General features: G+C 35.8%; 1 protein-coding gene across 6 annotated transcripts in view; it reads right to left on the reverse strand.

Moving 5' to 3' along the window:
• Positions 1 to 909: 909 nt before the first annotated feature.
• Positions 910 to 23,505, reverse strand: part of LOC136846465 (cyclic nucleotide-gated channel alpha-3) — a 995,562-nt gene continuing 972,966 nt past the window's right edge. For 2 of the 6 annotated variants that reach the window (XM_067117263.1, XM_067117264.1), the window contains 4 exons: positions 20,217 to 20,550; positions 14,518 to 14,702; positions 9,256 to 9,462; positions 910 to 2,348 (listed from right to left, as the gene is read on the reverse strand). In XM_067117263.1, the coding sequence (XP_066973364.1) occupies positions 2,092 to 2,348; positions 9,256 to 9,462; positions 14,518 to 14,702; positions 20,217 to 20,550 (983 nt within the window). In that variant the 3' untranslated portion in view covers positions 910 to 2,091. The remainder of the gene's footprint in view (positions 2,349 to 9,255; positions 9,463 to 14,517; positions 14,703 to 20,216; positions 20,551 to 23,505) is intronic. The other 4 variants (XM_067117265.1, XM_067117262.1, XM_067117261.1 and 1 more) reach the window with 3 other exon arrangements.

The raw sequence follows: 23,505 nt of genomic DNA on the forward strand, positions 1-23,505 counted from the left end.
ATAATTAGCACTTGTAAAAGCTGTCTGCTTCTGATTTACAGTCCCAAAATACCTTAGCTGCATTTGTTAGTTTCCTTTTTAAGGCTAGATGGATCACAGTCTAAGCCTGCTCATACCCCGGCGTGATATCTTAATCACGAACTCAAATCCTTATACCCTTTCCAAAGGCTAAGCTGCATGCAGTTTTATGAAATAAACTGATGACATTCAAGGAGATGAGGTAGGCCATTTGGTTTAATGTAAGCACTGTAACTGTATTTCAGCCAAATTACAAAATATCAAATCAATGGCTCAAAAACGCGAAAACATTTCAAAGATGTTCGCATCATCTTCAGTCAAATGCAATGATCCGTTACACTCTGCTAATCCCATGATCATCACTTAAAAAAATTTACAAAACTCTTATATATATATATAAAGGAACTATCTTCATTCAAAATAAATCACAGAAAGCTTAAGGTGAACAAATAAAATTCCTATAAAAATTATTCTAAAGCTTTGCTACATTATTCTTAGCATATGCAGTACCAGAGTACTATTTCCTTATTATAAAGAAGGGTATGAGATGACTGAGACTTATGCTGGCTGGTAGCATACTTTGTGGGACACTTTAGATCACGATTTGCAGCCTTCAAGATACACCTCCACGACATGGAAAAACTTTGGAGACTGTCGTTGGAAGGTATATTTTAGTAAATTACATAATCTTTTAATTTAGGCATGGAGATAGACAAAAGTGTACACATCAGCATTGTTTGAGATATGGTACACAGAGCCGGATTCAAGGCAGGCTGGGCATTTTTTGTAAGTTAACGATCACCATGTTAAAACTCTCATCTTAGAAATGATTAAAAGTTAAATGACTCACCAAAAGTCTCATCCTTCTATGACTGAAGTCATACTCAATGATATTTAAGAACATTTTACTGAGGTCTATCACACTAAACTTCTCAAATCAATACCCTGAAAAGTTTTGACAAAGCATCATGCAACATTTATCTGTGGGATGTCAAAGAAGTTGCATACTTCCGCTCAGTCGTTAACTGTTATTTACAAATTTATATAAATAATCTATCATGACCATGATTTCTTGTACTTGAACTTTGCAAAGGAGAATTAATGATGGATAAAAAAGTTATATTCATCAGCGTTATCCTTTTATACTTAAAGAGAAGTTTTCATTAGCCTTCATGTGAAAAGAAAATGGGACGGATGTTATTGACAATCAAATACATTCGGCAATTTTGTCAATTGAGGCATAACACTGTAATTCCTAAGACATGATTCTGACTGCTGGCTTCAAATATAGCAGCATTTTCAAGAGTCTCACCATTACCCAAAGTAAATCAGTGAGACATACAGTACATCCATCCCTCACACGGAATAAAACCTATCACTTCTAGTGAAGCAGAATAAACTTAGTGCATTTTTAGTTAAAAGACCAAATTTTAAGTTGAAGGCATTTCTTAATATTTATATCACATCCCAAAAATTGAGAACATACTTAGAGTTACTGTACACAAATAATTAGCCTAGTCTCAAAGTGATCACTATCATGAGCAGTATAGTAATTTGTGTGAAAAACCTAGTGACATTTACAAGGTCTTATAAATGTTTTACTTTTATATCATGTAATAATATCATCTCAAATATAGTTATATTTCAACATAGGGCAAAATGAAAATGATTTATGCAATACTCAAAATGACCCATTTCGTTTTCAGCATAAAACTCACAGCCATGACACAGAATGAAAACAGCAATGTAAAATTTAAGCCTCCCATCCCTGCTAAGCACAAAACACAAGGTCGTCATTATTATCCCTCCTTCTACTTTCTATTTCCAATGGGAACACTCGATGTCTATCTCCATGCTACTACATCAAAAAATGTTTAACTTTTTACTCTTTATTTCCATAAAAATTTAAAGATTTAAAATTGCTAGTCATACAATTTGAAAAATGTTGAATTATTTACTTGATATTAAAAAGGTAAAAATTACAGATACAGTAGCCCTGATTTCTTTTCAAAACCAAAGATCATAGACCTATCATTATATTGTAAGCAGCCACAACTCCCCCCCAACTCTAATCTAAATGATACTTTCTTTATTTCTTTCGTTGTCCTCGGTACTTGACGCATTACTAGAATTACCACACAACTGCATTTCAATTTCGTGGAGGCGATGTTCAACCTCCCATTGCTGCTGGCTGAGTTTCATGCTCATGGTCGCGTTTTCAGATTCCAACGTCACGAGGCGCTCTCGAAGGCGACGGATTTCTCCCAAGAGGAGCTCCTGTGGAGAATCGCGAGGAAGGGCACCGGCGCTGTGGGAACCCTGAAGTTGTACTGTGGAAGGAAAGGCTTGTCAGTTTTATAGCTCAAACCAAATCGCATTCCTAATGCAAAAACTTGAGAATCCGGTGATTCCAAATAGCGCAAAATTTTCTTATCTATGTTTTCTACTTAATTCCGGAGTTAAAACTAAACAACTAACTTGTTAAATTACTTTACCTAGCTCATCACATTACATGTACATATAAAACCCCTTTCGAATTTATACTTTACAGTAAGTTAATTTCTAGTGCAAATGTATGAGTTTCCTCAGATGTTTGGGAAAACCTAGCTGTAAAAACGAACATATTTCTTAGAGTAATTATTAACATAAGAGAATAGTATATAGAATATAGAATCTAGGCCAAAGGCCAAGCGCTGGGACCTGTGAGGTCATTCAATGCTGGAAGAGAAATTGACAGTAAAAAGATTTGAAAGGTGTAACAGGAGGAAAACCTCGCAGTTGCACTATGAAACAATTGTTAGGAGAGGGTGGAAAGTAAGATGAAAGAAAGAGAATAGGAATGGAAATATAGTAAAAGGAATGAAAGGGGTTACAGCTAGGGGGTCGAAGGGACGCTGCAAAGAACCTTAAGTAGTGCCTACAGTACACTGCAAGAGGTGCACTGACAGCACTACTCCCTACGGAATTATTAACATAATGAATAATTTGCTTGCTTTTGCTTTCAGCAAAACTGCTAATTACAATATGCAAATTACTGTTAGTTCCCTTGAAGATACGAGTATGTCCATAAAACGGATGTGTAATTCCTATTACGAGTCAGCCAAATCCTATAAACTTCAAAACTGAATGCTTAGTCTAATTATGGTATGTTTTTTGATCAAAACTGGAGAATTTACCTTTACAAACTCCAGAAACTAACTGATTGGGACACATAGATGGGAAAATGTAATAATTACGCGACAGATGAAGTAATTCTTAATATCAGGAGGAGATGATTTACAATAAAAAAATTACTTTAATGTGCAACTGTTGGGTTTCACTTGTGTCGTAAGACAACTAGCATTCAAACAGTAGAGTTGCAGAGTGCTGTTTTCTTGAAGTCAGACTGAGAATTATCTTGCGTTACTGCCTGCTTCTTCATACCACTACAAGAAGTAATATCCAATTGTCTTGTGATAAAGATAGCATATACAAATTATAGATTAAACGGAAGAACTGAAGTGAAACCTGTCTCCTAGTGAACATAATATGAGAGTAACTGTCTGTGTCCAATAGATGCTATCATCAGTGTTTTAGAAGCAGAGAAGTATCTGCCCCTCGGTCAGTACCTTATCGTTTGGTTCCGGACAAATCCTCTTCCAACGAAAACCACACATTCACTCGGTAATGCTTCGCTGTAAGAATTTTATCACAGAGCCTTTTATTTTTCCGTCAGTCATAGAAGACTGGTTTTCACAACTTACTTGAGGTAGCAAGAGACACTATTGCAATATTGTAACACAGACATTCAAGGATGATTGTCATATAATCTATAGCATGTAGCTAGCAAATGACTCTACAAAACCGTTTGATAATTCACAAAACAGCTAGATGAAAGATGGACTGGAGAAAAAGATTTTCTCAACTCTTATCAAAACACTAATCTTGGTGAATGTGTTCCATCTACGCCCTCCACGAATCCTTGTTATTACCTCTCTTATTTTCACAACGAATCCCTACCATAGACAGATAACTCTCATCAGGCCACTTTTTACTTTCTCCCTTTAAAAGGAAGGATAATTCATTTTTCTTTAACAATATCCTTTGGAGCCTCTCCATAATCCTAGCATACCTTACACACCCTGTTCAGCCACAAATTATATTTTCACACCACAGTTTCAATTATATTCACATTAACTGCTAGCATCTTTCCTTTCAGAATCTTTTAACTCTCCTCCTTACGTTCTAAATATAATTCTAAAGGCATTCTCAAAATCTAGAGTAAGCCATTTCACTTTTGCTCTAGTCAGATCTACCTCTTATTTATCCACTACATAAAACAACCCTTTAAAACAGATTCACTCCAATGACACACGACTGCATTCTGCTTTCATTAAATTTTTTTATTTACATGTCTTATTCTTTGATTCATTTTTGATTAACCCTTTTCTTCACGTTTACTGATGTCTGGGAAATTCTGTTCCAAGTCACCCTATGGGTTGCATTAGCTCTGAACTTCTTATTTACATCCTTTTCTAAATGATCCTCTTTTTTATTCTACAACCACAGCAAACAAACTCATTTTATCATGAAACAAACCTCTCATTTCATATTCACGACACACACTCCTCCTTCTTTCCTTTCTTTGTATTTCTAACATCCATCCTGCATCACTGATCTTAGCCTTAAAGTCTGTCAACTCCCCAAGAAGGTAAAACAGGATATAGGACCACGAGGTGTCATGTGGAAGAATTAGCAATTGAACAGTTTTTTTTTTGGCTCTTCTTAATTCATAGGATGTAACAGAGCATGAGCTCTCACATGATGTTTCGAGATTGCCAATTTCAGGGATATAAGTAACTTCAAAATCCTGTAGAAGAACAATAACTCTCACTCATACTGACCATGAAAACCCATGAGGCTCTAAAACCTATCGACTTTATCTGGGATCTCCCTATAATAATCGGCAAATAAGACAAAGACATATGGGTGATTAGAATGTAATGGGAAGTGTGACTTTCACCTAGTTTTAGTAGCATGGGGGCAGGGTTGGGGTAGTGACGCGGGTGGGATGACGACAGTACCAGCATAACATTCAAGAAAGTGCAGATACTTATTGCCTGTCTGAGGGGCCCAGTACAAACATAAATGATAGCCTATTGCTATCTCCAGAATATACTGATAAAAGCTGTTCGGTGCTAGTGACAGCAAAAGCTGGAAATTCAAGAGGAGAATAAACAATAATGGCTTTACTGCTGTGATATAAAACTAAAGGTGGATTAAGTGTTTATATTACTATCGTTTTTCTCTCTAATGTTCCTATTATTATTCTGTTTGTGTACTGTACTTTGCCAATTTTAAGGTTGGAAAAAATTCGGTTAAAACAACATCCAGGCTTTAAAGAGAGAGAGAGAGAGAGAGAGAGAGAGAGAGAGAGAGAGAGAGAGAGAGAGAGAGAGAGAGAGAGAGAGAGAGAGAGATAAATTTATAATGGGATTAAACTACAGACACATAGACCTGTACAATCAACACAAGTAATCCTTCGATTATTGGCACTTTCTCTATCCGCACTAGGCCTATGATCGCATCTTTCTTCGTACAACTGTGTATGCATTGAACTGGAATAAATGGCAAGGGTGAAAATAAAAGCGTACAGGTTAAATGGACGTTCAAAGCGAAGATCAAACTGCCTCACAAGGATTGAAAAAAATACCTCTGCTCAGAATTACAAACTAACTAAGAATTACACATATGCTGGCTGGCTCTATGAGAATGTCTTATATCAATTGCGTTATTGATGAGGATGGATGGGGTGGGGGAAGTATTTTTCAATCAGTATTCAAGGGTAAATTGTACTCAATATACAATACAGAACAGAAGATTGGGTAATGATATAACTATTGTATACCAGATGCACTGAACTGTACATAGAAAATGGACTTCAAGGAAAATGCATATAAAATGGAACTTGTCGAATGTCTAGAGCAGAAACAATATTGCACTTACACGCGAATTAACATTCAAGATTACTACTGGTAATATGGTCCTTGATACATCCGTACACATACAACCTTCATTATACAGTTACATACATTACATATAATACAATACCTTTGGATGTCCTGTGTTTGAAGACAGCTATTTGATCATGAATATGCAGTTTCGGTAGGATAGATACAGTGACCAAGTTCTTGAATAACACACCTTACTTGCCATCGTCATATATATTGGTTGTTTTGCGTTTAATATATGCTTATCATAAAAAGACAACATGAATAATTATTTCTTTAGATTCTATGCAATGCTTCAAATCAATATATATTTCCATATTCACAATTTTTTTAGTTTAGCCTAGCCATGAATATCTGCGTGTTTATTACATATCAAGGTTTGAGAGAGAGAGAGAGAGAGAGAGAGAGAGAGAGAGAGAGAGAGAGAGAGAGAGAGAGAGAGAGAGATTGATTTGGCATTATTATCGACACATACCAGTACAACAAAAACATATAACAAGGTTTCAGAGAAGAGGAACTGGTGACGGGCGTGAACTACTGACATTGTGACCAATACCAAGGTAACATTAAACGTAATAAAAGTACAGACATAGGCAAAAATCAAAATAATAATGATATTAAAAATGTGAACTACGAAATAATACAATAAAACACAATATCAACTATATCATCAGCCCATGTGAAAAACAAACATCACTTATTCTTATCCTTCCTACCAGACAGATGGAAGGGGATCTTTCTCCCTACCTCTCAACCACCTCTTTTCCAACCTCGACCTCACCCCAAAAATAAAATCTTGAAGGAGACTGCCTGGCAATCCCCTTTATTCTCTCATCATTCAATGCCTGTTTCCTTTGTCTAGTGCAACCAACCACTCATGAGGTCCGTAGCTCCTAAATATAACCTATTTCTGAGGCTTAACGAACAACTTCTCCCTACGAACTTTCCAAAATGTGAGACAAAGACTTTTAATAAGTCTTTCAGGTTAATCTTTTTTAAGTTCATATTAACTTCACCCAATGCACTAAGATTCTCCCCCTGCTCAAGCCTACGGCTTAAACTGGTATTTCTCTCGGCTCTATCACCTTAATTTTTCTGCCTCATTGGTACAGGTAGGCAGTAATTGGTAAAGAATGGCTGAGACAGCCAGAAGGTGTCAGTTTTGCCAATCGCATTATGATATACCATCAGGTGTAGGCATCCCCCTAATGATCGGCTGGAATCATCAAGTTACCATAATACTTCTACTGCGTGTCAAACAACATATGAAGAAACAGAAAATCGGCCGACGTCAAAAACACCAACGAAAGTGAGGCAGAGAAAGAAACATATATAATCAATCACTGCCAAACGCCAAAGAGAAAGTGGGAGAAATAGACAAATGACTCAAATGAATCAAGTCACACCACTGGGGGCTGGGGGGGGTGGGGGTGGGGACACACCTGAAGAAAAACCCCCGACCACCCCAGTAACACAACCAAGAAGGCTCAAATGTTTTGGGATGCGAGCTATGCAGCAAACACATCCGGCATCGCGAGAGGCAGATTAACAATTTACTTTCAGCTAAAGCATAAACTCTGAGCAACAGCTCTTAGTTGGGTAAAATGGTTCCACTTAAAATCTATTCTATTCGTTTTCTAAAGACTTATAGTCTCCTGTTTCTCCAGGTAGGCAAGTCTGTAAGTGTCATTGTTCAGGCTTTGCTATAATGCGCTAATTCAACATATGAGAGGGATTTTGCCTATATTACGTTGACAAAGCAGTCTTTTCAAGAAACAATAAGTTCAGTTTCCTTATGCAACTGTAGCCAATTCAGAAGTGAAAGAACACTCAAAGTTCCATTTCAGTCTGCTATAGATATAATATACATCTTACAAGAGTAGGACACAGTTTTATTTATTATCGAAGAAACTGCAGCATGACCCGAAGTCCTAATTGGAGGAGCCACAGTGCTTTCACTCGGTGAATCGATGAATATTCGGTACAAGCAATTACCAAACCTGTGGGTAGCCTCATTTAGAATTTGCTCACGACCAGATTCGGAGTTATAGTCAAAATCTCTCAGGCCTTGTTATTATGAGAAAAAGTATTCCTTTGGAGAGTACTGAAATCGCCAACAAACACAAAAGAGGGTTTTTCTCATATTCATGCATTTTTGCCATGAACGAGAAGGCAGTCATAAACAGTCTCATCTAAGCCAAGGTTACAATACATGGAACGCGCCTTCCTCCAACCTTGAAAGGTTGGACCTAATAGTATTTATATTCATAACAGGTCTTATGAAATACTGGAATGGCACTGTATTTAAATTGCAATAGTTTCTTTAAGCCTTGAATAAGGAGCTCTGACAGGTACCTCATTTGTACACCAAACTCTCCCGCCAGTCTCAGAATAAAAACAAAAGGAGTGTTATGTCATATTTAAAAACTAACAACAATTAAGATAACATTAACAATATGAACATCAATGTATATCAGGAAATGAAAATCAGAATTCAAGCAAAAGATAATAAAATGTCAGAAAAAACGTGGCCAACATGACAGAGCGGACACATCACACAAGGCAGAGTACCCTCCATGACAGCCACTGACTGAAATGATGGTTTTGAAAATGAAGATCACTGGTGAAGGTAAAGGAGACAGTGTAGCCAACCAACTGATACACCATCAGACATCCTTGATCCTCCTACTAAGCCTGCCCAACAGATCATTCAGAAATATAAGTAGAAGAGAAAACTGACAGAAAAGTCTTACCTCAAGACAGTGGAATGCTATGCTACATACGCTACAGTGTGGTCCCAGGCAAGAACAGTAGTTAGATTTTGGATTGGCCATCGAACTATTTTTATCGGGGTATAATTAATTCTATCTATTAACCATCAGAAGCCTAAAATAATCCTTTAAATATATTCACTTCTACAGAAATACCAACCACTGCCTTCCTGGAAACTATCACGTAATACCAAAGTTACAGGTTCTAGTACAAATACACACTGTTTTATGGGATGTAATATCATGAAGATTTTCAGGGGCTAACATAAACTATTTAGAGAAATACCTTCAGCTGGAAATGCACACAGCTGTTTTGGAGTTTTTTAGATACAAAACTTGAGGGATACATTAAACAGATGGAAATTGCAGTATTAAGCAATGGTTAAAAACCACATTATTTGAATGAGGACGCTACACAGAAGTTTAGCAGATTAATGTGCAGAGCATTGGTGTTGGGGGGAGGGGAAGGTTCAGACCTGGTGCAGTGAGGGAGGCAGCAGAGATGATGTGATCAGAGGCTGGGGATACAGATGGCTCACATGTGACTGGTGGGACGGGTAATGAGTATGCGATGTTGGCCGTGGCATAGTTTGGTGACATCAAGGGCGACACCACGTTGCTTGGGGACGTAATTGTCGAGCGCTTGTCCGCACTGTCGTACGAAGTTATACTTGCGGTCGTCCCTGTCGAGAAGTTAACAATCATCAATCAAGCCATCAAACTGCCATCTGAAATTCTCTGCAAATGCTGTGATTTACATTACAGGAAATCATATGATCATATGGAATGAGAACATAACTGCAATTTCGCAAATGAATCGCGTAGAAGTAAATGGCAGAAGGTTCATAGAAAAGATTCGATAGCACAGACACAATAAGAATTTAATATAAAGAATTCAGAATTCAGTCCTTTGTCAACCACACACTACATACAGTAGATGCTTGTCACATACAGATGTGCATATACTTTTTGTGCTAAATTATGCATTTGTAAAGCCCATATTTAGCATAGACTCTGTGTATCTTTAAATATGGATTTAATGTGTAATGCTGAGATTGGGAGATAAAGTGGGAGATTTAAACAACCAAAATGAATGATAAAATTCAAGTGTTGATTACAGCATCTTCCTTGAGGGTCTGTCTGGCTTCATGGCCTGTCTCTGGACCACTTTCAGTCTAATCTTCTAATCTATTCATTCTTTGGAACAGGTAGTTTCACCAGCTACAAACCCTAATCATCACTTGTGTAGAGAATGAAGGCAAAATAAATATGCATACTAGAAGCATTTACCAAAAACTGGTAAAATATGCGTGCACGCTCTGTCGCTTAAATGACAAAGGTGTTTTCTTTCAAGACAGCTTCTTTTCACAGGTGAGATGAACTGTCACTTCATGCAAACATGCATCTATATAATTACCTAAACTTCCCGACTTGCCAATTGGATAGTATTGAAGGAACAGGGAGTGGTGATGGAGGGGTGCAAAGGAAAAGGGATATTACTGGTATTGCGTACATTTTGGGTGACGAAGGGGGAGGGGGAATGTTAGGAGTGCTGAATCATCATCGCATGGGAGAGTAAGAGGGGACACAACATCCTGTGTAAGAGATCTAAATCGTTATTTACAAAGAGCAGCTGCTTATCTTACAAGTGTCCTTACTTCTAGTAGACAGAGTATAACTAGGGCATATTTCAATTAAATCATAAGAATGACAAGGGATAGTTTTCCAAAATTCACGAGTCTCTTAGGCTAATAAAACATTCTAAGTAGATGTAACCGGTATCTAGGTACCCATTCTGTACAGACCTCTAAGTTTATAATCAATTAGATAATTGCTGAAAGGATACACATAGGAAATGGAATCCGGTATCAAAATTTCAAGATAATTCCTGTTATCATTCTATGGAGAGCTTTTACTATATCATTCATGTTATGTTCTATCGATACATTTTTCAATATTTAGACGTTAAACTACTAAGCATGGGCCATAAAGTAGTTTTATGTACACACAACTAAGTAGTCCTGGAAAACTTGAAGATTATTGCTCCACCGAGTATTGCTCAAATTGCTGCTGGGTGGTCAAATTTCAATTGAAGTCACTCGGAAAGTTATTTTTCATGTAACCGAAGGATTGGGAAATATAAACAAGATCAAATAAACATATGTGAAGAGCCACGCCGATATAAAATCAAACCTGCCAAACCTCTACCATAGAGTGGAAATTCTACTTGTGTTTCATAAACGGCCAGCCAAATGGCCGATTCAGAAACATGTCTCACAAAAAACTAATAATACTTATGATGGTTATGGTATAATACTTTGATCTGAGGGGTCCTGATGCATTCACCTCTGTCCACATCGTTAAAAGCTAAACGAACACGCACGAAAAACAAAATGCCAATTGAAGCTGAATCCTTTGTCAAAAGTTTAGTCTCTCATATTTTGTGACTATACAGGTACAGTTTGCTTCATAAATATAATAAACAATTCTAGAATTATATCTCTGCCTACATTAACTGACTGTAACCGTCCATGTATAAAATACAATTAATATATTCTAATAAGATAAAGTACTTCACACATAAAACATGCGTTAATATTTTACCTCGTAAACTCTAAAAACCTAATTATTAGATATACTGGAAATGATGAAGATTCCGACATAATTTCTTTCAAGGATTTTTTAAGGTGGTTGGAACTGGACATCGCTCAAGATGTTTAATCGGAAGCATGGTTCCGCATTCTCTGTATTCATCGGGTCATATGGGTTGTTAATCATATCCCAATGGGTCACACGAGTGTTTCTAATTTGAAGACGGGACAGTAGTTTTTGGAATGAACACCATAAGAAATACGGTTACCAAGAAACTACCTTTACGTGCCATTGTCGCTCTACATATGGAAAAAGCTCGTAAATTTGCGGCATCCATAATACATAAAGACGTAATTTAGTATATTTAAATACTGTAGGTCTTATAATGTGACCAGAATACCAGATGTAAACACTAATGACACTGACACATCCAAAATCAATGAAAAGGAGTGTGATTCTCAAATTATAATAACGATCAAAATTAAATGATGAACAGTGAATGTTTAGTGGCTACCCATTGACATCAAAATGGTGTTGATTTCCAATGCAAGCGTCCCAAGTACATAAGATGACGAATCCTCAACAGTAAAACAAATCCAAAAGGTGTAAAAGCTACATTCTCCCTCCCCAAAAAAAAAAAAAAAAAAAAACCACTGTTACCATTGATGGTCAACCTTTGTTAGCTACAGAAACTACAAATATTTTTTCTTGGTGATTTTACGTTTAATACTGCTATTTTACAAGATGTTTACTTGTGGTCTTTGTACTTTTAAAACCCTACTTTAAAAGTGACAATCTATATTTCATATGTACTTGTGACCTCTTCCTTTAAAAGCATACCTTGAATAGAATAGAATAGAATACAGAATTTAGGCCAAAGGCCAAGCGCTGGGACCTATGAGGTCATTCAGAGCTTAAAGGGAAATAGACAATAAGAAGGTTTGAAAGATGTAACAGGAAGAAAACCTCGCAGTTGCACAATGAAACATTTGTTAGAGAGGGTGGAAAGTCAGATGGAAGGAGAATATGAACGGAGGCACAGTAAAAGATATGAAAGAGGTTGTAGCTAGGGGCCGAAGGGGACGCCGCAAAGACCCTTAAGTAATGCCTACAGTGCACCACGTGAGCATACCTTGAATATCGGCCAGCTGTAACTGACATTTACTTGTGGCTTTGTACTTTCAGCAGTATGGGGGATGAAAATGAGGTTTTATTTGAAATATGCAGTGCATTCAAGTTATACTGTAGGTACATAGGTTTTTGTTGTTCCTTCCTCTGGTTTTTGCTTTTAGCAAGATTAAAAGTGACTGAGGTACGTTGATGGCAAAGTGAACATCAAAATTTACTTTTCCTTTCCTTATTCCTTACAGTTCTTTGGCTGCAGATGCTCTTTCACATAGTTATTTATTCTACTGGGATACTATTTTACACACAGTACCGGCCCTAACCCTGCCTGCTTTTTTCATTTCCTATGATTTTCAGAATTTTCAAGAAATGTTATGAATACAGAAATGGGAAATGAGAAAACTCAACATATTTTACAAGTAATTCCACTCTCACGCATACACAGTGCTATCAGATGTGTATCTCGCTACGCTCAATAAATCTGAACTTCTCACAAAGATTAACAAATTAAAAATAAAAACATAATGAAGATAAACACAGAACTGCAATGATTACAAAAAATGTGAAAAACGAACAAATAAATGAATGACTAATTCTTCCTCAGTAAGATATACTAGGCTTTCAAATCACTCGCCTTGCTGCCTCTAAAGTTCCTCCTCAGCAAGTGGTGACAAATACAGTAAGCTTCATCATAATGATTTCCAAAAGGTAGTGATCCCACTGGATCCACACAGGATAATCTTTCCTCAAGGCACTCATCCTCATCCTATAAATGCAACGCCAAGAGATTTATCAAATGCATCACATCTTGATTTTTGGGTGGCCTTACGTGACTTTGAAAATGCAAGTGTACTGTAAGTGTACTTACTTTCATGATTTTTAGTTCTTATGCTTTTAAATCTATTCCTCATCAAAATAATGAATGAATTAATAGTGGTGTTGATTTGGAAGGAAAATATGAACAGTAAGGGCGCAAGAATGAAACGAAGAACAGGGCTCTTCACTTTCTTTTTACTTGATAATATAGATCCACCTCTAATCATATGAATTCTTTCATGGCCTTCGCTGTCGATGAAATTCAGTGATGGGGGAACGACAGCAGATTAATTTTGATACATTCTCCAAGAGCTGGTGGTAATACGCTTAACCGACCACGAAAACTGCATGGATTCTGCATTGCCATTCAAGACAAAGCTGCTTTAATTTTGCAGACAGTATAACTTCACAAGTTTTAGTGAAATAACAGTCCTAATGGACGACTTTCTTCGCTATCATTTGGGAAAGAAAAACCTCATTTTGTAAAGTATATAAATATGAAAATTAAAATACTGCACTGTCGTTTAATGTACTGTAATGACCACAATATTCATATTTCTCAAGGGGACTATTTCTCACAAGAAAAATTTTCCGAGCCACGACATTTATAATTCAGCTTTCCACAAAAGAGGTAATAAGGAATCAGCATAAAATATTTTCAGAGAACATACTCAGATATTACGTGTCTTTTGTAAAAGAAATTTAAAAATACGCAAATCCCTCACAACTCAGACGGGATCAACACCTAAGCTGGTCGATGACATTCAATGGCAAGAGATATGCGATGCGGGTTCTCTACTACCAAGACAAAGCTTTAGTATAGATTTCTGACTCTTAACCACAGTCACTAATCGGCCTTTCCTTTTGGAAACCGTGACGGAAGAACAATAAAATGATCCCAGTGATCACCATAAGTTTCAGCAACTTTTAAAGTTTGAGGGTGAACCTTCTAGATTCCCCTTAACAACTTAGGCATTTCCTAAAATAAATAACCAAGGTCAATGAAGTTTTGTAAGTGACCAAATCACCTTCGAAACTACCCACTTACAAATCTGGCGAATAGAGGCGGGATTTCAAAAGGTCGGTCCAAAAGTTTCGAGAGAAAAGATGCCTAGGCTTTGAGAACGTACTTTCATGAGTAACAAGCATTTTTCCCTCCATATTTTGACCCAGCCAGAAAAACCGGTGCTGGCACTCTTCCTTACCTGATCTAGCAGATTGTGGTGGAGGGCAATGGATGTGGTGAGGGTGATGATGCGTGAGATGATGGTGGTAAGTTCCCTTGTCGTCGTCAGTGGAATGAGACTGCCTGGAGGAGGAGGAGTCGCTGAGGGCAGACTCCATTGTTTGACGCTCCGATTCCACTGTCTGGGAACGCTGAGCCCTCGATCTGCAACGCAAGGAAGTGTTACTGCGAATACTACCACTAACGATAATGAAGGTTATAAAATGCAATAAGTACTACTACTCGTTACTCATACTATCATTAAAAAGTCATTAGCAGTAACTATATTAGAATGTTCACCATCGTAAATAGTGTTCTTAAACAATTAAAGAGTACCATGAGCTCATACTGCATGGCAACAAATGTAATTAAGCAACTCAATACATCAGCAGACGCCAAGTCAAATGAATAAGAGGATATCTTCAAAAGAGATGTTGAATTTATTAGCATAATGTAGAGGTTGGAATCTGTTACAAATAATAACCTGGAACTCCGGAAAAAGAGGACCTTTGAATTATAGAATAGATTTTTAGTTACGCCTAAAGGGATATTAAAAATATATAATACTAAATATTACAATAAAATTACAACCAGATTCACTTTATGAATAAAAAATCACATAGTACGACAAAAATAAGACTGCGTTCTGCAACTTCGAAAGTTCGAGCGAAGATGCAATGCATTACTGCCCTAATTCTATTCTTCTTGCATTTTGATACATTTTTATCTATTTATTAATTTACTTTTTCTTTTTTAATAAGTGATATGTCTTCTTTCTGTATTTCCTTTTACTTCCTCTTACTCCCTCCTCATGAAGACCATATTCTTTGGAACTTTGAATTTCAAGTCAATGGCCCCCACGGGCTTGTTCCATATGAATAGGTTTCATCTATTGAATAATAATAATAATAATAATAATAATAATAATAATAATAACAGACCCCACGGGCTTGTTCCATATGAATAGGTTTCATCTATTGAATAATAATAATAATAATAATAATAATAATAATAATAATAATAATAATAATAATAATAATAACAGTAACAATAATAATAATAATAATAATAATAATAATAATAATAATAATAATAATAATAATAACCTAAAATCAGGAGAAATGAGTCTTACTCCTTACATAAAGATAAAATGAAATTTGTGAACGCAAACCCGAGCACTTTATAAAAGACACTTATAGGGTATCACGCTTAGAAAAACGGCGTTGATGGCCTTAATTTTTACAAAGCCAGACTCAACAACAAATCAATAAATCTAGTGAGAAAAGCACACCGAATATCTCTGGCTTCAAAGACGCATGAGTGGTCCTCAGCCTGAAAATGAACGCAACTTTAAAGCACGTTAAAGGACGTTCGTAATGTTTTGATCCTAGAAAAATTATAAATTAAAACAACAGTGCAAATATATATATATATATATATATATATATATATATATATATATATATATATATATATATATATATATATATATATATATATATATATATATATATATATATATATATATTTATACTATTTAATTATGGTGAGAGAGAGAGAGAGAGAGAGAGAGAGAGAGAGAGAGAGAGAGAGAGAGAGAGAGAGATAATATGTATCGGGATGAGAAGTCAGCTAGTTTAACTGTAACAGAGGAAAGAGTTTTCTAATTTACTCACGAATGCACAAAAGAGGGGAAACTATTTTCATGATCAGTGAGTACACAGAAAGTCCTAAATTGCATCTGAAAGCGATTAAATGAAAACCATCTCTCTCTCTCTGATTACTGTATTCTGCTCCATTTTAGACACCTTTTTCTCCAGTACAGCTTTCCCATCTGTGTGTACACATGAGGAGAAAAGTGTAATCTGTTAATCTACTCTGATTTAGCCATTAGTACCCCTGAACCTGAAAAAATAATCTTTAATGATCTAAGAAACTTTTTCTTGTTTCTCTTTTTTTTTTATCAGGGTTACCATGCCAATGAAATGCATATAAATTACCATCATGAGTTTTAACGGGAACTGCAACACGTTTTGCTAAATTTCTCTTGAAAAAATCTCGACATTAGAGAGAGAGAGAGAGAGAGAGAGAGAGAGAGAGAGAGAGAGAGAGAGAGAGAGAGAGAGAGAGAGAACACTGAATATATATTGGTCCTTGTGTCCTAAAAGCATTCCGCTCACAACAGATTTTCTTTATTTGTTAAAACAATTTTAAGAACTTACAATTTGTTTTCAACTGCTTGGTTATTGAGAGAGAGAGAGAGAGAGAGAGAGAGAGAGAGAGAGAGAGAGAGAGAGAGAGAGAGAGAGAGAGAATGAAATTCTCTTTTAATCTAGAGCTATTTTAGGAAATTTGGAAAAACTGTGCTGAGTTTTTTGGTTCCTGGTAATGGCTTCAACTTAATGCAAATGAAATCGACTGATGGATCCGTAAAAACGCTTAATTGTGTTTGAACACTGCAAATGTCATTTTAAAAAGAAAAAAAAAAACCCGCTAGAACTACATATCCCCAATTTCTTTTCAGCCGCCATGGAATATACAGTATTTGGTGTCCATAACCCAGGTAGTTGTAACGCCAGAAAACTTAAAATCAGTCTCTCGTAGGCAATTCCTGGATGAAAAGTTTTAATCGGCGGAAAGCATAGCGTTCAATGTCATGTTAGTGTACACTCTTCTTGTACTCGGTTGCAACGTCAGTTAAATAAAATAATAAGTCAATTAATCTATCTTTAAGCATGTTCTTGGGTATTTTGTGCATTTCTGCCAACATTTATCTCGATGGGAAAATTAATGCTGGAAATGTTTGCAAAGAAATGCAGAGTAAGAAAAATGTGAAAAATCTCGGTAAATTCTGTCTGTAGTGAATGATCAAAGAGTACGGTTCTTCGGAAGCTCGTTCTTCAGAACAAACATCTTCCGTCGGAAATGTCACAAAGACACAACGAAAAAACTGAGAAAGAACAAAAGAAGCTAAGCTAAAAAATTATACAGTGGGCATTGGTCGTCTAGGTTGTAACAAATGAGAAGTCACAATATTAACATCATTATTATTATAATTATTATATTAAAATGTTATTATTGTTTTTATCAATCTTGAACCAACACTAAAGTGCTTAACTTCCTGAACACCCTCCACAAAAATTTTTTAAAAAGCCAAACAGTTAAGGGAAGGAAAATAAAACATGATAAAATATAAATGAAAATATCATAGAAACGGCCTAACTCAAATGAGTAAAGTGGTGCTGACGAAGGCAAATGTCATACATAAATGACATCAAATTATGAATAACCTATGTGGATCTCTACGTTTGTTAAAAGTGATAAAACAATACATAGATGCACTAGCACATGATCATTTGTTACATTTTTAACTGTTATATCCAGCCCAGTCTAATACGAACACTAATGTCTCCATTATAATATATAATAAATATATATATATATATATATATATATATATATATATATATATATATATATATATGTATGTATGTATGCGTGTGTAATGTATATATATATATATATATATATATATATATATATATATATATATATATATATATATATATATATATATATATGGATATAATTTACTAACTGTTATATGCCCAGCCCAATATAATACGTGCACTAATGTCTCCATTATAATATATATATATATATATATATATATATATATATATATACATATATATATATATACATATATATATATATATATATATATATATATATATATATATATATATATATATATATATATATATATATATATATAATGTATTTACAAAAAATGGTGTTAAGGCAAAGAATGAAAGTGAAAGATCCTAAAAATCTACCGAAATTTATAAAGGAGACACTTGCACAAGAGAGAGAGAGAGAGAGAGAGAGAGAGAGAGAGAGAGAGAGAGAGAGAGAGAGAGAGAGAGAGAGAGAGAGAGAGAGGCTTGCCTAAGGTTGGGAGAAACCTTTGTCATATTAGAGGCAGCAGTAATTACTTTCATGAAGGTTTATACTATTTTCAGAGGGTTTTCTAATGGTAGTCTTTATCAAGATAAGTGTATTATTTTGATTAGGTTTTATTTTAAAGATTCAAAACCCATTTTCTTTTAGGTGCTCTTGCATGAGGGTACCTGCTCTTGTGTATACTTTCCTTTCACTGCACGCTGATTTAGTGACCTCTTAACAGATGTTTAACTACCAGTTATTACCGTTTTATATATATATATATATATATATATATATATATATATATATATATATATACATATATATATACATATATATATATATATATATATATATATATATAAAATTTTACATTTACTCTATTCATTCTTTATAACAATGTATTTGCTCTATTCACAATGTATGTATAATAATAATAATAATAATAATAATAATAATAATAATAATAATAATAATGTTTAATCAATAATTCAATCTAAATCTTTTGACTAATAATAATAATAATAATAATAATAATGTTTAATAATAATAATTAATGTAATAAAATAATTTGTTTTATCAATAATTATTCTAAATTTGACAGGCTTAAATTCTCTAAAGGTTCACAATCTTTTCTTCATTAAATTTTCCCCGATTTTACAGTTAATCACCTTTATTCCCTACTAATTACTATTAGAGGATTACTGGAGACTATGCGCTAGTCATGAATGTTACAAATTGGTCACCATTATAATAATGAAAGATTTTCAACCTCACCGGATATGACTGACGTTGCGAGTGCTAGGCTACGATATATTTTCATGAATTCTAGGCTGCTGTAGATTTTCATATCATAATGGGACACTGATGGTTATCTCTAGCACGCAAGTGTTTCGGCGCTAAATAATACCCTTTCATATTGGGACAGTATTAGTTGCATTAAACATGTATGCTGGCACGTACTGGTCATATGGGATATTGCTCGCCATAAAAAAACGAGCAAGTCTGTGGTTACTACTGTAATTGTCATATTACAACACTCACAATGGGGCATCACTTCTTTTCTTGAAAATCTTTGGTCATTTAATATCATCTTAGGGCAGCGAACTTTAATGGTTATCAAGAAAATCTAAGTTCTTTATTGATTATTCCTTAATCACACAGGATCCAAGGCACTTATTTTTTATGGTGGATGTAGTCTATTTAATGTATGTGATACCCCACAAGTTTCTGTCACGATTAATGATGCCCATTCACTATTATCCATCGATGTCCAATTGGTTAAACTATAGCTTCTAAACCATGTATGTACTTACCTAACTTACCAAATTTTGTATCCTTACATCTCTACACACGTAGTCCTACAATGGAAGCTACTTTAAGATTAGGTTTAGCAGAATGAGGGTTTGGAATTGCCTGTTTTTATCGCTGAGGTCCTTTTCTTACTTGAGTATTCGACGATTTTCCTGAAATTAAATTTTCTGCACCTGAAAAAGGTTGGTTTCATTGCTCCGCTCGCGAGTTATCTTCGCTTCAGCCCTCGACAGCCTTTCTTGTGGAGCTGAAGACAGGGCCAAATGTTCCAGATCTCAAGGTCCGGAACTGAACCCGGATCCAGCAATGGCCACAAAGAGTGGATCTCAGAGAATGAGAACGACTGCACATAATCAGGAATGACAGACAGTGAACAGGAATGATGAAGAACGTGGCCCTTCAGCCCGTTCCTCTTACCTTGCACCCGGACTGGTGGAGGGGCTGTAACTCGTAGGCGTCGGGTACGGTGGCGGCTTGGGTAGAGGCGGGAGCCACATCTCCTCAAGGGGCACTCTGCCCGTCGACTCAACCAGGCCGGGAGTGGAGCTACTCCTCCCCATGGCCGCTGCAACATGGGAGGTGGAAGTGAGAGGCAGAGGACCGGGAAGAGGAGGGGGTGGAGGAGCAGGAGGAAGAGGAGGAGGAGGAGGAGAAGTCCATGGATGGTCGTTTTGTTGGGATCGAAGGTGGTGGTGGTAGTGGTTGTTTTGGTAGAGGTGGTGGTGATGGTGGTGGTGTTGAAAGGGCACGTCTAGAGGGGAGAGAAAGAAAGAAAACATACACTTACTGTCAGCCGGGCAAAGTGTCAGCCAGGCAAACAAACAAACAAACGGACAGCAAACAAACCTTTCCTCAGTTACTCTCAGTCACAAACTAAAAAGAGGGATTTCATGACAACGACATCTACATTCAGGAAGAGCTAACTGGTTCAGATGTCAAGTCCGACAGGATTCTCAAGTTGAAAAGGCAACCAAAAGTGTGGATGCTGTGTATAAAAATATGTTTATGTAAAAGCACAAAAACAGGTGTATTTATATTTGTAGATATTTAAATATTTGAATCTGCAATTCTGGGTACTTGAGCATTTCCATATTTAAACAACTCCCGAACGGACGACCGTAAAGATAATGGTAGATTTAGAAGAGGTCGGTCGATTTATGAACTCAAATGAATCCAAAACGTGAGTGCAAGAGCGAATTTTCAGAGATCTTGATCTTCAAGAGATATCCCCAGGTGCTTATCGGTCCCAAAGACATTCAGATTTCTTCATTATTAAAGAATCATTTTCTTCAACCTCTCGCCAACTTAGAAACTTAACATTATTTTTTTTAACACGAGCATACATTTTTGGTTAACTAGCCAAAAGGGCCATTAACATGCTGAGAAAGATTTTACAAAGAGCAATATGATAAAAGAAAAGATAAACACAAAATATCTTTTGGCTCCATCGTCTTCTCAATGTTTTTCCTTTGGTTCTCAACAATCGCATCAGTTACGCGTGTCATTTTGCAAAGCTAAAGACGCGACAATTTTGCATAATTCAGGAATATAAAATGACCTATTGTATCAGCGTTTCCGAGACCTACTCCGTCTGTTAGGCTGTGTAAACACAAGAAAAAGGCTTTCACTTATGTTTGTCAGCACGCATAGACAAATTACGTAATCTGCTGCAATGAACTTCAGTTCCACATCCAAGTCCCGCCATACGAGACGGCTCATCTGACAACGGCAGAGAAAAAGGCAGAAATAAAAATAAAGAAAGCCTTCTTTAATTACAAAGATTACCCGCTTTATACAACCATGATCATAAATGTGCCCCTGCCCACCCTCGTTACAAATTTTGCCGATTGCATTACTTCAATACTGCAACAAAGTAAATTACTAGGTAATCAAATTTTTGTCCAGGCGATTTAAAACTAAAGAAATGACCCGGTAACTGATGTGCGTGTAAATATCCAAGTAATCGATGCATGAGTTTTAAAACTTAATGATTGGTCAGGTAATTAATAAGAGTGATTTAGAACCAAGTAAATGACTAAGTGTTCATAACATGTAATCTTAATGTTGGTAAGTGACTACTTCATCGCTGCGTGTGATATAACAACTGAATTTCTTTGTTTTTGTATTGTGTAAGAAGACAAGAATATACCTGATATACCTGATATTATACAATGGCAAATATCAACGTGCTTACTGAATTTGGATCAGGTGTGCATGTGTGCTTATATACTATATGTGTATGTATATGTATGTATATATATACATTTTATATATATATATATATATATTTATAAGTATATAAAATATATATATTTATAAGTATATATAATGTATGTATATATATATATACATATGTATATATATAATATATATATATATATATATATATATATATATATATATATATATATATATATATATATATATATATATATATATATATATATAGAGAGAGAGAGAGAGAGAGAGAGAGAGAGAGAGAGAGAGAGAGAGAGAGACAGAGAGAGAGAGAGAGAAACAAAATAAATGATATGGAGAGCGAAATAACCTTTATGTTTGTATATAAGCTTGAATTAATGAGGAGAGAAAGATAGAAGGTAAATATTAACTCAAAACCCAAAAATAAAATTAAACGAAGTATGAAGTACAATACTCTATGTGTAAACCTGAGAGAGAGAGAGAGAGAGAGAGAGAGAGAGAGAGAGAGAGAGAGAGAGAGAGAGAGAGAGAGAGAGAATTCCTTTAGAGTACAACAAAACCCAAACCAAAACGGAAAACACGATTTGAAATATATGTAAGACTGAAAAACCATTTAACAGACAGAGAGAGAGAGAGAGAGAGAGAGAGAGAGAGAGAGAGAGAGAGAGAGAGAGAGAGCACTCTGTTACGACGAATCCAAACAATAAAAATTAGAAAAACAAACTGAAATACGTGTACGAAAAATTTATAAACTGTGAACCATGAAGAGAGAGAGAGAGAGAGAGAGAGAGAGAGAGAGAGAGAGAGAGAGAGAGAGAGAGAGAAATGAATTGGAATACGATCTGAAACACAAAACGCAAATAAGAACGACGAACTGTTAAACAGGGGGAGAGAAGAGTGTCGTCATAACACTGGTAACATGGACGGAAGGTATCGGGGACGATAATCACAGACAGAGCAGTGTAAACATGCACGTGACGTGGATTACTGAGTCGAAGGACGAGTGACGTGTGGACATCGGAAGTGTCAAACGGGACAATACAGTGAGAAGGTGAAACGGAAACGAGGAACAAGGTCACTGTGGGCCGGGTTTGGTTTGTGACACCAGAATGGTCAAAATTTGCAGGCAAAAGGTAAAACGGAAGGAGATCCATGCATATGTGCAGAGTGGGACTAAAATGAACGGTAAAAATTCATATGCGTGAGTAAACATGCATTCCAGTCTGGACTTCAAAAGCATGCGTCTTTGCAAAGTGAACGGGAGCGAGTGTGGTTTATCTTTTCGAATGTTTTCTTTATGGCAGGGTAGACAGAAGGAGACAGAGACAGAGAGAGAGAGAGAGTGAGAGAGACAAAGTACATTGGAGGGCGGGCAACCATTACTTTGTAATCATGACAGCATTTTGGGGGATTTATCCGTTCAACACTTTTATTTAAGAGAATATTTGAACAAATCACTGACATGAACGTGATCTCACATCTTGGTGTCTCTTCCAAAATAAATGTA

The sequence above is a fragment of the Macrobrachium rosenbergii genome, chromosome 15 (genome assembly GCF_040412425.1).
Source record: "Macrobrachium rosenbergii isolate ZJJX-2024 chromosome 15, ASM4041242v1, whole genome shotgun sequence".
NCBI lineage: Eukaryota > Metazoa > Arthropoda > Malacostraca > Decapoda > Palaemonidae > Macrobrachium > Macrobrachium rosenbergii.